This window comes from Sinohyriopsis cumingii, chromosome 2 (assembly GCF_028554795.1).
Source record: "Sinohyriopsis cumingii isolate HCF-2022 chromosome 2, ASM2855479v2, whole genome shotgun sequence".
NCBI classification, from domain to species: Eukaryota; Metazoa; Mollusca; class Bivalvia; order Unionida; family Unionidae; genus Sinohyriopsis; species Sinohyriopsis cumingii.
The window spans coordinates 155,280,754-155,295,654 of NC_142962.1; the positions used below are offsets into that span (position 1 = coordinate 155,280,754).

The 14,901-nt window shown below is 33.6% G+C and overlaps 1 protein-coding gene across 1 annotated transcript; it reads right to left on the reverse strand.

The window, feature by feature from the left end:
* Positions 1–8,562: 8,562 nt before the first annotated feature.
* Positions 8,563–14,474, reverse strand: LOC149806157 (plasma kallikrein-like). Its single transcript, XM_089937412.1, has 8 exons — positions 14,422–14,474; positions 13,072–13,165; positions 12,072–12,166; positions 11,528–11,631; positions 10,207–10,490; positions 9,608–9,747; positions 8,927–8,984; positions 8,563–8,755 (listed from the first exon to the last, which is right to left on the reverse strand). Exons 2-8 carry the CDS (start codon positions 13,127–13,129, stop codon positions 8,631–8,633), a joined length of 864 nt encoding a protein of 287 aa, XP_089793538.1. The 5' UTR covers positions 13,130–13,165; positions 14,422–14,474; the 3' UTR covers positions 8,563–8,630.
* Positions 14,475–14,901: the final 427 nt, after the last annotated feature.

Sequence of the window (14,901 nt, forward strand, 5' to 3'; positions counted from 1 at the left end):
AATATTGAGTCTAGAATTGAGTTATATGATGATGTCGAACAAAATATATTTCATCAAGAGCTTGACGATATTACAACTGTGAAATCTATTATTGATAAAGATTACGAAATACACAATAGTTCTAAAACGTTGAAAAACTATACAAAAGAAGCTGGAAAGTTACTGACAGAAGTAAACTACAAAAATATCAAAGAGCTGATTGATGGATACCTAATCCTAACCGCCATAGAAATACAACAAGATGATATTCACGGTCTTTTACGTTTTGCAACCACATATGCAATTCTCAGGCAGCATCTAGTACTTACAAATTGTAAGCTGGGTCAGTTATGTTATGTTGTTAGTTATATCGACGAAACAGATGAAATTTGTCGTGATTAAGTCAATGATATCACTAAATTACCATCACATTTTAACCTTTCATTTTCATCATCGGTTTTTAACAGATATCAGATATGATGATAGCTCATCTGAAGTATATGATAAGTATGGAGCGTTTCTTAGTGACCCTATCAATTACAAATTTAGTGCTCTGGTCGATAAAGTTTCAGCTGATACTATTTTTACTACGGAGATTGAAATATTTACAGAAACAGTTTCATAATGACAAAAAAAAGATATAATCGACTTGAATCATATTTTATCAGGTCTCCAGGACAACGATACTATAAATATTGCCATAAAATAATTTACTGTGTCAGACAAGCTAGAAAATTTTATGGTAAAATAATAAGCGTGATGAATTAAATTCCTATTATTCGAACAACTAGTGGAATTATTTCAGTGGGGGGTATATTAAATCCGTTATTGCTGATAGTACACTATGTAGGTATTGTTTCATCAGCGGTGAATAAAAAGATCGGACCAAAACTACGAAAACAAAATTGTCTTATAAAATAGCAATAGCGACTTTTAATAAATTCTTAATCAACTTCGAGCTTATCTCCGAGGTGAAAACTTTATAATGTTAGATCTGATACACTAACTGCGAGTCAAAGACGATTTGCTCGTAGATATGATACCGAACAGAGTTGAAAAATACGAAAAAAAGACATTCAGTAAATTATATGTGAAATATGAAATATAATGGAAGATATTACGGTGGGATATACCACGTTAATGATGAAAAGAGTTCTTTTCCGAGGTAAGCATATCATAACTATGCTTGATAATGAAAAATACAGCACGTATTTCAAGAAAAGAAATAATATAAAGCTGTCTCTGGTCCGCATAGAAAAATCAGATTATTTTAGTAAGCTTACCTTTCTTACAGACTCACTTTCTGATGCTGCTGATAATCGTTATAATCCAATATCACAATACAAATACACAAAGATCACCGTGTATCATGAATTGAAAAAGTGTTATGTCGATAAATTAATAGTCTCACATGGAAAAATTTTCAAAATGCTAGAACCTGGCTCTCGAATCAGCGGTAAGGTTAATCTATACTTGTTTTGTCATGACGATGAAAGCTATATAATAGCAAAAGCTGAAATTCTATTTAAAAAAATATTTCGACAGGTGCCTTGTAAATTATGACTATTTTGTAAAATCTCAGCCAGTTATTAATAACGAATTCATTTTAAGTCAGAGATTTGACTTACAAATCTCAGCGAGTTATTATGAACGGATTGGAATTTTGTGTGAATGTTAGGTATAGTAATTTTGTGTGAATGTTATTTATAGTAATTTTGTGTAAAATATAGATATAAATCGCTAGCGATTTCAAGTATAACACGCAGTAGTGAGCTTAAATGGGCGTATCTAAGCCAACCCTAGTTTGCCTCAACAAAGTTGTTTTCGTATTTTGTTTATACTAACATGGTGCCTTGGGGGGGGGGGGTAATAATGATGTCGTTCTAATACAAAATTGGGATTTGGCTAAGAAATCCCATTTAAACTAACTACTTGAGAAACTCAAAAGCCTCTCCGCTTAATAATTCATATGAAAATTAATGCAGTAGATTCTCAAGTGCAATATAAATTATTCCGTTAATCTATATTCAGAGTTAAAATTATGAAATATCAGAAAAGTTTAGCGGGAATTGGGTTGGTTCGGAAGAGCAAGTAAAATATTATATAATCGCATTTAATCACAGCACAGTTAAAATAATCTATCACAATTGTTACACAATACAACTAAATCAGTAAAATTAAACACACAACATGTACCTCACTGTCCATATTTCAATAAATGCAATAACATTCATACTTTGACGGTCCATCAATATATAACAACACGCAGCTTTGACGGATCATTTTTAAACCCAGCCCCAATACATTTCGTAAAAAATGGCAGACCCTCTCAAATATTACGTCACAAAGTTTTGATCCTCTCCAAATAAACATTTTCAAAAGTCAAATTGGTTTGAAATCACTTTGAATGGAAAAACACACAACAATAAAACACTGCGTTCATAATTATTTAATACTTTAAAAAAATATCGTGATCAATCCGGTTTTAGGCCTCTGGAAGATTGTACTGAAGAGAAAGATTTGGATAGGAAAAACACTTAAAATCCAAGGAATAAAGTTGTAGATATCTCATCTGATGAATTTATTTCCCAATGTTCTCCGCTACACCCCACCCCACCCCCACCCCCACTCACCGATGCGATGCTACATAGTTAACAGTTTCTCTGGCAGATGGCGCTGAGGTTGTTATGAGGACGTCATGTTTTTTTTTAAAAAAGAAAATACCCCTCCCGCCCACTGTCACACATCGTCAATCAAGTCGGACCTCATTCGGTGCGTGACGTCACATATGGACGGCAACTGACAAAAGAATTTTGATGGAAAATAACCACATTTATATTGACGATAGAAATAACCAGTATTTATTTAAACTATGTTCCATGAATAAAATGACAAGCAGCTCATTGATAATGGGAAAACTTGACGAATAATTTGAAAAGCGTAAGGAATATTTCGAAAACACTGAATACAATGAAGCAACAAAGCTATGACATGTTTACGTTCATCATAAAACTTGAAGGTAAATAGTTGGCATATTTGCTGTGTATTTTTACGGTATATCTGCTCTCCACTGCACCAGGACTAATCCAATCCAATGGCTGATTTTAAGCCTTTACCCTTCCGGTCAAAGGTTTATCACTCTAACCAATAAGTCACCTCTACTCGCTTTCGAAATCACTTGCACCCTTATGATTCCTGTATTATAAGGGTGTTTTGGGGTTTTTGGTTTCGTCTTTGTTACCTTTCCTGTTTTGTTGTTTGGGGGATTTTATGTGGAGTTGGAGTGGTACGTTTTGGTGTTGATACAGGAACAAAGTGAAATATGAGGTTCATTGTGGACAATTTGTTTTAAAAGAAGCCGGTCAAGATAACTATCATACTGTGACACATACAATTTTGCAAACTGAGAATTGAGTAATATAAGTGGATTGTCTATTAAGGGTTTGACAATTCAATTGTTTCGTTCTAAAAAAACCAAAAAGGTTGTAGTTTCTAATGTCTTTCTGGTATATGTGAAATTTATTTTCATTAGCATATAGTTTAACTCTGGTTTTCTTAATTAGATTTTCCATCTGTGTACCGAACACAGAATTGTTAATGCGTTTGAAAAACAGTCTTCCAAGAAAGATTCTTGATTGAATGATACGACCCTTTATCTTCTTGAGCATTAAACCTACCCAAACATACATCGGAACAAATATGTTTGAGTTACGGAGGAAGATGACTTTCTCAATTTACTTTTCAACGTATACGATAATATAGGTGTCTGAAGGTTTATACCTTTCTCGCCTCTGTCAGATTCTTCTGTAATAATATTAATTCACTTTCTTGTGAGATTAAGCGCTGATGAGTAGTTTCTGAAATAAACCTGGAATTTGTCGATGATGTCAATTTGTTGTCTCTTTCGCCATTTAAAATTTCTAAATGGTCCAACCAGCATTGATATAAACACTTTTGTACAAAATCATATCCTCGCCTGCCTGTGCTTTGTGTACATTGTATTGTTAATAGTCCTTATCATTTCGTCCTCTACGACATTCACACACTTGACTAATAGTTGATATTTTAGATAGAACAAATACCTCAAATAGCCTTCTTTTTCAGTCATTTATTTTAAAGTATCGTCGTATTTTGAACCATTTTTATTGAAGTAAATTATAAAGTATTTGAATAATTTGTAAGACAATGATATCGATGTCTGAGAGTAATTGTGGTATTGATAAAATGTTTAATAAAAGGTCTCCAAGCAATACATAGCCAACTTAAATCAAGAATGTAAACTCCAGAGGTTCTGTCAAAATATTTTCAATATTAAATTTCACGCAATATGGTGATGCATCCTTTTCTTGCTTTTAGAGTTCTCCAAACGAGCTTCTTGATCTTTCTTTCTGCTGCAAAATGTTGCATGAAAGGAAATGTAAAAGCTAAAATGGTTGTGTTTAGGGGATGCGGAGCACAGCGATCAACCGATAAATGGTTTGTGGAAATTACGAGGCATATGAAATTGTTTCCTTTTACGTGTATCTCAGCCTGTAATTTACTTGCTGTCTGTTTTGAGGAAACTTAAAACAACTCCATATACCCTAATAAGACTCATCAAAACTTAAACAGTTTCTGTACAACAGTCTTTATTCTCTGTTCCCATCCTTAGTTACTGATAAAACATTCTGGGGTACGAACAATGTGATGTCATCGTCAGGATACAATTACAGTAGTGTAAATGGCTCATACAATTAATCATCTGCTCCAAAGTTCTTAGTGAACACAGCTGTTCTCCATTGTTTATGATATATAATGGACAACGTGTTGCCTAATGAGATGAATATTCCAAATCATATTTTAATTGTTGTCTCGCTAAATAATGCAGACTACTTAGACAACCTATCTCAAAACGTTGCTTTTCAGATATGATGTTGGATATGTATATATCAATAAATTTGTCTGCTATAGGTAGGAAGTTTGGTCATTATTGGCTCAATGTTTACAAGACTGTGATTTTCGATATTTGTCGGAATCTAAGTCTTCAATTTTATTTTCAGTGTGAAATGTTATTACAAACAGACGACTGTGTAGTTTACATTGATAATCAAATTTTTAAATATGGTTTACTTTGATCTATAATTTCCAATTACTAACTATTGTTTCAGATACGTATAACTTCAATTAAGAAAGGTACTGCCTGTATTTTGTCTTTGAAAAACAACATCCTTATCATAGAGGAATTTCCAATACTGTAATAAGAGAACGCCGTCAAATCATTCTCAACTCAGAAACTGATGTGTGTAAAAAATAATTAAATGTCAAGTATATAAATAGTGTGTCTGGATTTGTACATTGCTGTATTATTATTTCGATGGTCATTTTTAAGTAATGTGTGATTTTGTTACCTTACATTTATTTCTGATTCTTCTCACAAATTATTTGTACGACTGACATGTATTAAATAAGTCAGTTTTATTTCAGCATTTTCTTTCTTCTTTTATTCTTGACTTGGAGAGGGTACAAGTATAAACATTAGACATCTGAAAGAAAATAAATACATGAATCTTCTCTAACATGAAAAATAATATTTATGTTTTAAAAAGATCCGAGAATTTCAGATTACGTTTAGTGATATTAACTTGACAATTAGTAGCAATTGTATTCTAACCAGTGAACACTTTACAATTTTAGAAACAATGTGAGATACGATACATATATTAATTTCACGTTCAACACAATTAAATTCGATACAGCTGTGCTTATATTGCAGCTTCAAGACATTTAACTTCTTGTTAGATCTTTCAACGATGACAAGACGAAAGCAGTAGCTGAATTAACCTAAGTGAGAATAAAAGCTTGAGCAGTATATTCGAAGACCAGAAAAAAGAGAAAGAATCACACCCGACTACATTATTGCATTTCAAAATGCTAACAAACACATGAGGATTTTAAAGAGTTAAAACAATGTATCTGAAAGGATTCCATTAAGATCTATTTTGGGATGATAAAGACAAAACAGAAACTACAAACCAGTGGGTTAGCAATGTTTTTATAAGCACTAAACTGTAAACCTTGTATAGCCACCAAAGAATTTTTTATCAGCATAGCTCATCATATAATTGGCAGATTTGATTTTTACGCCAGAAGACCTATAATTTGTAAATTCATTCAGGGATGAAGAATCTCGGTATCGTGAGGAAATGGAATATGTTGCAGGTATCAGAGACTGCCACAAAAGAAGACCCAAAAGCCCACGGGTATTACTGACAAATTACAGAAGACTGTATTGAAATAGCGCAAATTTTCATTGCAACTTTTTCTTGTAAACCTCACGAATGGTAGATAACGCAAATCAAAGAAACGTTCGTACTGCATTGAGTAACTTCCCAACCTTGAACCGTTCGATGCTGAAGATCGTCTTATTTGTATTATAATGGTTTTTAATTGATTGATATCCTTAAAATGGGATTAGTCCATATTAATACTTGTTTTAACTCCTTTGTTTTTCGTAACCCACGAAAAAAAAAGACAAATTGTCTAATTATGTATTAGCATCAGTCTGGTTCCCGAAGTCTTTGTATAAATATTTATTTTCGAAAACAGTCAGATATACACACCACCATACGGAGTACATTCATACCTAATATTATTTTGTAGTAAACTATGTACAAGAAAGGTCCACTTTCTTTACCGGAGTAAGTGTGACTCATATAGTCGAGTATATTCAAAGTGTACTTAGATAGTATTGTCTACTCAGTATCATGGTAGGTTGTATGCAAGGCTTTCCTGGTACAGATTGGTGCATCACCTATCTTCTTGATATTGGTTGTGAGACCAGAGAGAAATGGTCTCTACTGTGTTGCATCTCAAACTCAGATTGGCATTGGCTACTATAGGTATAGTATATTTCCAAAACTTTCAAACGTGTATTATACAGGTAAATCTTGTATTATGAAATATGGATAATTGCCACGTTGTTATTTGTAATAATATAACCTCTTTATTCTTTTGCAAATTGTTCTTCATTGTGAAGCTCCTTGATTCCATACGATGTATATCATATGTCATACAGTAATGTCATATTTCTATAATGGCAAAGTTAGACTACTGTATATGATATACAATCATCTGATTTTAATGATATTTACATAGAGATATGATTTGCCTCCGGACATTTGTACCGTTTTCTTTAAAATTATATAATGTTTTCTTTAAGTCGATAGATACAGGTTTGCTTTGTTATGTTTTGTCTCGCGTGTTTACTTGTATATTTCATCTTTCTTAAATACATTTTATTCGTGACAGTTCTGTTTACTATGTTTTAATGTTTGGGTTTGAACAATCTCATGCTTGTTTCTAAACTACAATATATGAATGTAACACAAAATAGTTTTTGACTTATCATAATGGTTTTCTGTCCATTATGAAACTAGTAATGAAAACAAAGAAGGAAACAAACAAAACAAAGAAACAAAAAAAGATAGAGGCAATAGTGAAGAGTAAAAAATTTAAATATTCTTATCGTTTCCTTTTTGTATGTATGTATGTATGTATGTATGTATGTATGTGTACGCTCATGTATGCTCTATATATTGTAATAAATTTAGAGTATGCGCATTGGTTTACAGTACTTCGTCGTAAGGAATTCTTAGATTTTTGTGATTACTTGTTTGATTATGGGACGTCGGTGCTGGGAATTTATCCCTCAGTCCAAAATAACTAGCCAATTACTAGGAGCAAACGTAACGGAGAGAGGTGTTAATGAGTTTCCAAGATGCCATGGTTTACTTTTGGTGAATTCAGGTCAGAGTAGCATGAGTATCCTTGAGTTCCACAGCCCCTATTAAAATCTAGTTGTGTACATTGCTAGTGTGACACCAGGTGCAGTATGTAAGATTGGAGACTGGTATATTAAACAATGGAATGAACGAGAAGGGACTGTTTAGTCGTCGGCAGGTACCCTTTGTGTTGCCGTAGTAGCTAATGCGATGGAATTTTACAGACGAAATGTGGCTTAAACCCATGATTAGACTTGCCCAAGGTGGCGTAGTAAAAATAGTTCCCAGTATTAAGGGGAGTTGTATAGTTTCAGTGTGAAATGATGACGGTACGTTACGGAAAGTTAATGAAGAGAAATCATGCAGATGTGTGGTTGATAGACAATTGGGAAGTTTTGAAATATGTGGCCTTGTATTAATTAGAGTGAAATTATTATAGAATATACACGTTGGACCTTCTAGTTTACAACACTAATTGTATGGAAGTCTTTGGAATTATGGGAAACTTATGACTTAAAGCGGAATCGCGCCAAGTTTTGACACGGCTCGTCGGTCATGTAAAAACCCTGGATTGTTACAATATATATATATATATATATATATATATATATATATATATATATATATATATATATATATATATATATATATATATGCGTGTGTGTGTGTGTGTGTATGTGTGTGTGTGTCCACTTCATAAATTGCACTATTATTTTTATTTGAGAGAGGAGTAACTTGTCATCTTGTAAAAATCTTTTTTTTATATACAATATCATTGTCTATGTTCGACAGAATGTCTCCGTGCACATTCATTACAGTCTGCTCCAGTTTTATTGTATCATTTACTGTAGACGTTCTTACACTTGTATACATTAAATTTAACGCGAATGTTCAGTATTCATACGGATATCCGGAAGTCGCCATCGTCTGCTTAATCCAGTCAGAGTACATGCTCAGGTCCTCATATACTCCTGGGTACCTAGTGATATGACAGTCTACACCTGAGGATGCCAGACCTACCGAGAGAAAAAAATCAAGTTCAATCAACACAAGTATGTAAGCTTTTGTTGTATATAATACTGTATCAGTCAAGATAATTCAGCAGATTCAAAGCATTCTCCGTGTTCCTAAGAAAAGTTCGAACTTGAAAATCCATGTTTTATATTTTAACCGTTAAATAACCTTACCTTGTATATACCATATCCCATTGCTGTCTTTACACATCAGGGGACTGCCAAGATCGCTCTAAAAAAAATTATATATAGAATGTGTTTTATATCTTTATATTTTTAATATGATGATTTTCATTTTATGCCCCTCGTTAATACGTCCAATCACTGCATATTTGCATTATCAAGCCGAAGACGACAATGGACTAATCTGATAGAACATGCATTTGAAAAAATCTTTGTACTATTTTTATACATTATACAGTATAATCAATGACAGCACATGACTGGTCATTATGTTTTTCCAAGTCAGTTAAAAGAAAACGCTATGTTCACGAGCATCATATTGTTTTAAAATAAAATAGACAACCAGACAAGAATATCGATTTTTCACAACCAAAAAAAAAAATTTGCTGATTTGTAACCAAAGTAGAAGTTTCCTCCAGATATCAGAATAATGATGAACGCTTTATACTCAGAGAATGAAATGTTACCAATGTTTGAATACATGCAGTGTTCAGCTAACACCCTGATAATACAGTCAGACTGACTCCGAATCCTACGGACTCACACGCAACAAGAGTAACACTATGCAATATCTTAATATATCCAGTTGATGTTCTCAGAAGACAATTTTTCAATGTTATGATAATAAGAGTATACACTTAAAATTTGCAAGTACTATGTTACATCACATACAGGGCAAAATTCCTTTATTCCGGTTTCGTATCCGGCGCAGATTTCCGTGTCCGACAGGAAGTCTCTGAATTGTCGGCTACACACACTATCATCCAATATGGGCATGTCTACCTGATTCAGAACTTCGTCATCACCGGTTGCTAGAAATGTAATGAACATGTTCAGTACAATGTCCCCGATAATTCGAATGTTAAATACAAGTGATAAAGATGCATTGATAAAACAGAATGCAGACAGTGCTCGATTTTAAATGACGCGAATATTTAAAAGTCGTATAACTTAATATTGAATGATGGTAATAAAAAGTGGGAAAAACATATACATCGACTACAAAATTTGTATGTTAAAACACGAACAAATGCCTTCTATGTAACGCTCATCACAAGATATAATATTTCGTAATTTCGACACGAGAACACAAATGCATTGAAACATTATGCCCCACCTCAACTAACTAAGAAAGCACAAAAATAATATATACTTTTCTGTTCATAATTAGCAATACCCAAACCCTAACCCCCTCAATCCCACCCTGCCCAATACCACCCTCACTCCCGCCGCCCGTTACATGCCCATCCGTATCTGGATTCAATACTCACTAAGCGTACTTCCCCAACCAGGGAGGTAGCAAACGTCTCCAACACGGTAGTGATGAGAGGCATCCGGGAGACAAGCTGGTCGCGTGTGATCGTTGTATTCGATTGGCTCCTGTGTAATTATAAGGGCTATGTCGTCCTTGAGACTGGTGACGTTATACCCGGGGTGGAGAATGACTTTACGGATGTGATATAGTCTCTGATTCGGATCTCTCGTATTCATGTGGTGATTTCCGAGGTGAAGCTGCCAATGTCTGAGGTCAAGGTCAAATACGCTGAATCCTGGACTGTTAAAACAGGAATATGAAAGAAAACTAATCTGAATCTCGGAAAAGATTGATGCTGCATTTATTGTTATACTACTCGGACAAGACAGATCTACTTTTTTTTTAAAAAAAAAAAAAAAGGAACAATTTTATAAATTGGAAAATTATTATAATCTGCCTGTCAAACGTTTACTCTGGAATTTATATCCATTTTTTAACATGTATGCAGAATCATCGAACGAGCACGTTTTATGCAGCTCCCGTATTTACTTCAGTAATATTAACCTTTATGAGAAGAAAAGATTATAAATTAGAACAAGAACCGTTCAAATAAAAAATGGGAAATGACTGATATGCTGTAACAATGATAAAATGACTTAAACGTTAGCTTTGAACCAAAAGAGAACGTTTTGTCTGCTATTATAATTATGGTAATATTTAATAAATTATACGAGAAGAATGTGTTCAGTTTTACATCCAAACTTCTTAAAGTAATCAATAGATTATTTTTCAGAGGAAATATGGGCGTACTCAATCGAAGTACATTTATTAATACTTCAGTGAGCATCTGAGAACAATGTAGGTTATCAGTTTGAACCCATGTCTAAGTTGATGGTCTGCTGTTACCCTTTTAGGTTTAAAGTATGTAACAGAGAGATGCGAAATCAACACATTTAGTCGAATCAAATAATTTATTTATTTAAATTATTAAGTGAAAATTATGGGTACACTGTGAATTAAGTCTAAAAAAATCCTTAATATCCTATCACAAGTCCTAAATATAGAAAGTTCCGAAATTAAGTCAAATTGATTTGAATGCCCTGATGTACGACAATGATACAATTCAGAATGTCTTTAAATACGTTCTCAAAAATACAAAAGTAGTGTTTTGGTCCAAAACATCAATGAGCGCTCTTTAATTCCTTTCAAATTATATATGAACACTAATGTTAATGATTCCACAATTTATTCGTGCTAAAACTGAGTTAATCATTAGGAAGACAGGGAAGCGTGAAAGTTGACATTTTAAATTTTCATCGAATAAGGAAGATACTGACCCCTCAAAATGTTGAGCAGTCGTCAAGATAACATGGGTGCCCAGGATGGAACCGCTACCTTCAACAATGAGGCGAAGGTCATTAGTAAGCGCGACAATCATCACCTGAAAAAGAAAGACGGAAGTCCTTTTTTTCCTTTTCTATTCGTTTTATAAACATATTTATACTACGACGTCGGTGTCTAAATAATGAAATATCCAGATTTTAACCAGAACTTCAAATTCCATTTTCTTAGATGTTATTATTTTGGTCGTTTTATTAATCTGTCTCTTGGTATCGTCTAAATCCTTCAGACATGAAGCTGCCATGACAGCACGCAAATCTACCCTAAAACTTTGTATTAAATGTTTCTCCATGACTAGAGACTTCATCCAAAATGATATTTTGTTGCAATTATGCATCAACCGAAATGAGATTTTAAAAATGGATTCTCGCAGTAGTTAAGTATATTATAATGTCAAACAATCCTGGGGAAAGTAGCCATCTTCAACTGAAGTGTTGTAAAACCTGTTCACCATGGCAGATTGATTCAGATATGACGTACCATCCAAGGCCAAGATCCTTGCGCTGCCTCTTTTCCACCAACGATTCTCTTGATGATCGGTTGAACTACTGGAGTACCACATGGAACAGTAGTCTCTGTACAACAATCCAAATATGGCATTACAATAAATTCTTAATCAGTGTAACATTATGTTATCCGTATTAGTTTATAAACAGAGATATAGTGTTCTAAAACGGAGAGAATATATACGGCCATCTTTATCTCTGACAGCATTCTTAGTCACAGAATTCTAAATAGTTGAATAAAATTGTTGATAATAATGTTGATGTGCCTTATAATATAGTTTGTCGCACATCATTGATCTTCTGTCGTTAGTGCACGAGTAACTCAGGCAGGTTAGGTGAAAAATTATGGACATAAGCGACAAAAATTTCGAAATTTATTGTAATGTGACAGAAAATAAATTATTATAAACTGAATAGCTGAATGAAGAGTGGTTCCGGTAATCTATACTTTGAATGATCGAGTCTAAAATATCATATATATTTGGCATAAAACTGAGATGGTTCGGGGAGAGAAAAAAAAACTAGTTAAAAAGTTGTGTAATCGAGACGGTCCGGTATATTAAACTTGACACCTTGCGTAACTAGATATTATATTGATAAGATAGATAATTTGTCTCTTCGTACCAGTCTGCAATTCGTACAGCTATCTAGCAAATTTTACAGTACGTGTTTACTACATCACTTTCCAATGCACAGGGTCAATTTCAAGACATCACACCAAGTCCATTTCATTTTTCTTCAACATTTTTACAAAAAAGATACATCTTTTATTTCTATTACACAAACATTTCCTTATTCGCAGAGCCCTAATAAATGAAATATGGAAATATAATTTTGGAAAACAAATATCTTTTCTTTCTAGGCTCTCCATATAACATGAAATATCCATGTGACCATATTTAATTTTCAAACATTACATAAGTAAACTTTAAATAGGGTTTATGTTAGGTTAGAAAATACGTCTTAGTACGTACGTGGCGACAACTGACAAAGGACGACGACGGGAAGAGCGAGAAGAAGAAGAATCCTCATCTTCAACGAACTCAGTTTAAATACGTGTCTGTAAATCTGAAATAATGGCAACTGCTTATATCCAATACAACCTTTGACGAACACTAAAGCCTCACGGCGTAGAGAGTAAAGTGTCATAGCAAATCTATTATTTACTATCTTGCATTTATGATGCTTTAAGGAGAACAGGCATTTTTGTTTTCCTTCAGCTCATTATTATTATTAGTTATATTATTATTAACATTATTATTATTATTATTATTATTATTATTATTATTATTATCATTATTATTATTATTGCAATTCTATTTTTATAACACCGCATTTCGTTTCAGGCATGGAAATTCCTTGTTTTATGAAGAAATTGACTCGACGCCGATCGTGTCTCTGTGAAGTTATTTCCCCTTATTTCCTTGACAACAATAATAAACCAGCTGTGGTGCGTTGCTGAATAGGGCTTGCCTTGTGGCCAGATATGAATCATATGATCAAATAGTTTAAAAAAGGGTCAAAAATGTAAATTTAGTTGGACATATTAGGTCATCCCATTCCTACCGTTCACTTAAGTAACTGATATTTTCATTATCAGCCCACGAAAGAACGAAAAGAGCGCTGGGGGTGTTGTGCTGAACATTGATTTTATGCTTCTATTGCTTCTATTCTTGAGCAAGTTTGGTTGATACTAAAAAAATATTTTCCTCCGTAAATACCGAATCTGTTTTCATCTTTTGTTACCAAAAACATTTGCGACTCGTAAACATGTCAGTATTTTGTATACCCCACTGTGTATTAACTTATAAAACGAAACTATCTTGTATGAATTAAAAAATTTGAAAGGTGCCATTTTACGAAACTAATTGCTACCATAAAGTCTGCTGAATACAGTTCATAACGAATGACGCATGTACCTAGTCATTTTTTATTACCTTGGACTGAGAAATAACCATCCATTACTGATTCTCCAAGCAAATAATAACGAAAATCTAACAAATCTATAAACGGAGACGTAAATAAAAAGGAACATACCCAAGGTTTGTTACAACATGTTTCGGTTTCAATATAAAGCCAACCCCATGACATTTCAGACTTGTTTGCTCGGTGTTATTACGACACATCAACACATGAAGGTTGTAACGTGCCTTTGCAAAGGAAACATCAGGACACCAGGCCTGATCCGAATGATGAGTTTTGAACATACACAAGTCTGGTGAAGAGTACTGCACGCTAATCACTTCCCCGCGGCTCACTTCAGAAATGAATTGCAACTTGCTCATGTCCCGTTCATTTTCGTTACATAGTCAGTGCTCACTTACCTTTTGTTCTTTCTAGCGATCAAGCTGTACATCCTTTCAGAAAATCCGTTGCCTTTTATATATTTTGAAATAACGATAAAATGTCAAGGGCATCAATTTCTAGGTCAATGTTATCAGTGAGGCACATTATGCGCAATTGGTTAAAAGAAGTAGGCATATAAACGTCTTATAGTCTAAATACAATTCTTTAATTATTTAATAATTTCTATAAAGAAAGTTGGTGAATCGAGGTGGAGTGACTATGAAATGGTTTGACATTTAATAGATTTTCATGAAAAGTTATTAAGATGCGTAGTTTTGCGTATGCTTTGTCCTGTTTACGATTCCCTGGCTATGTGCATCAAATCACATGCAATTCGTACTAAACACGTGAGTCATCGCTCCTTGTTTAGATATTTTTCGAGGAAACCCTGTCTTCAATAAGCACGCGCCAGAGATAACTGACCGTACTCGAGAAATAAGAACTTTTTCGAGTATAAT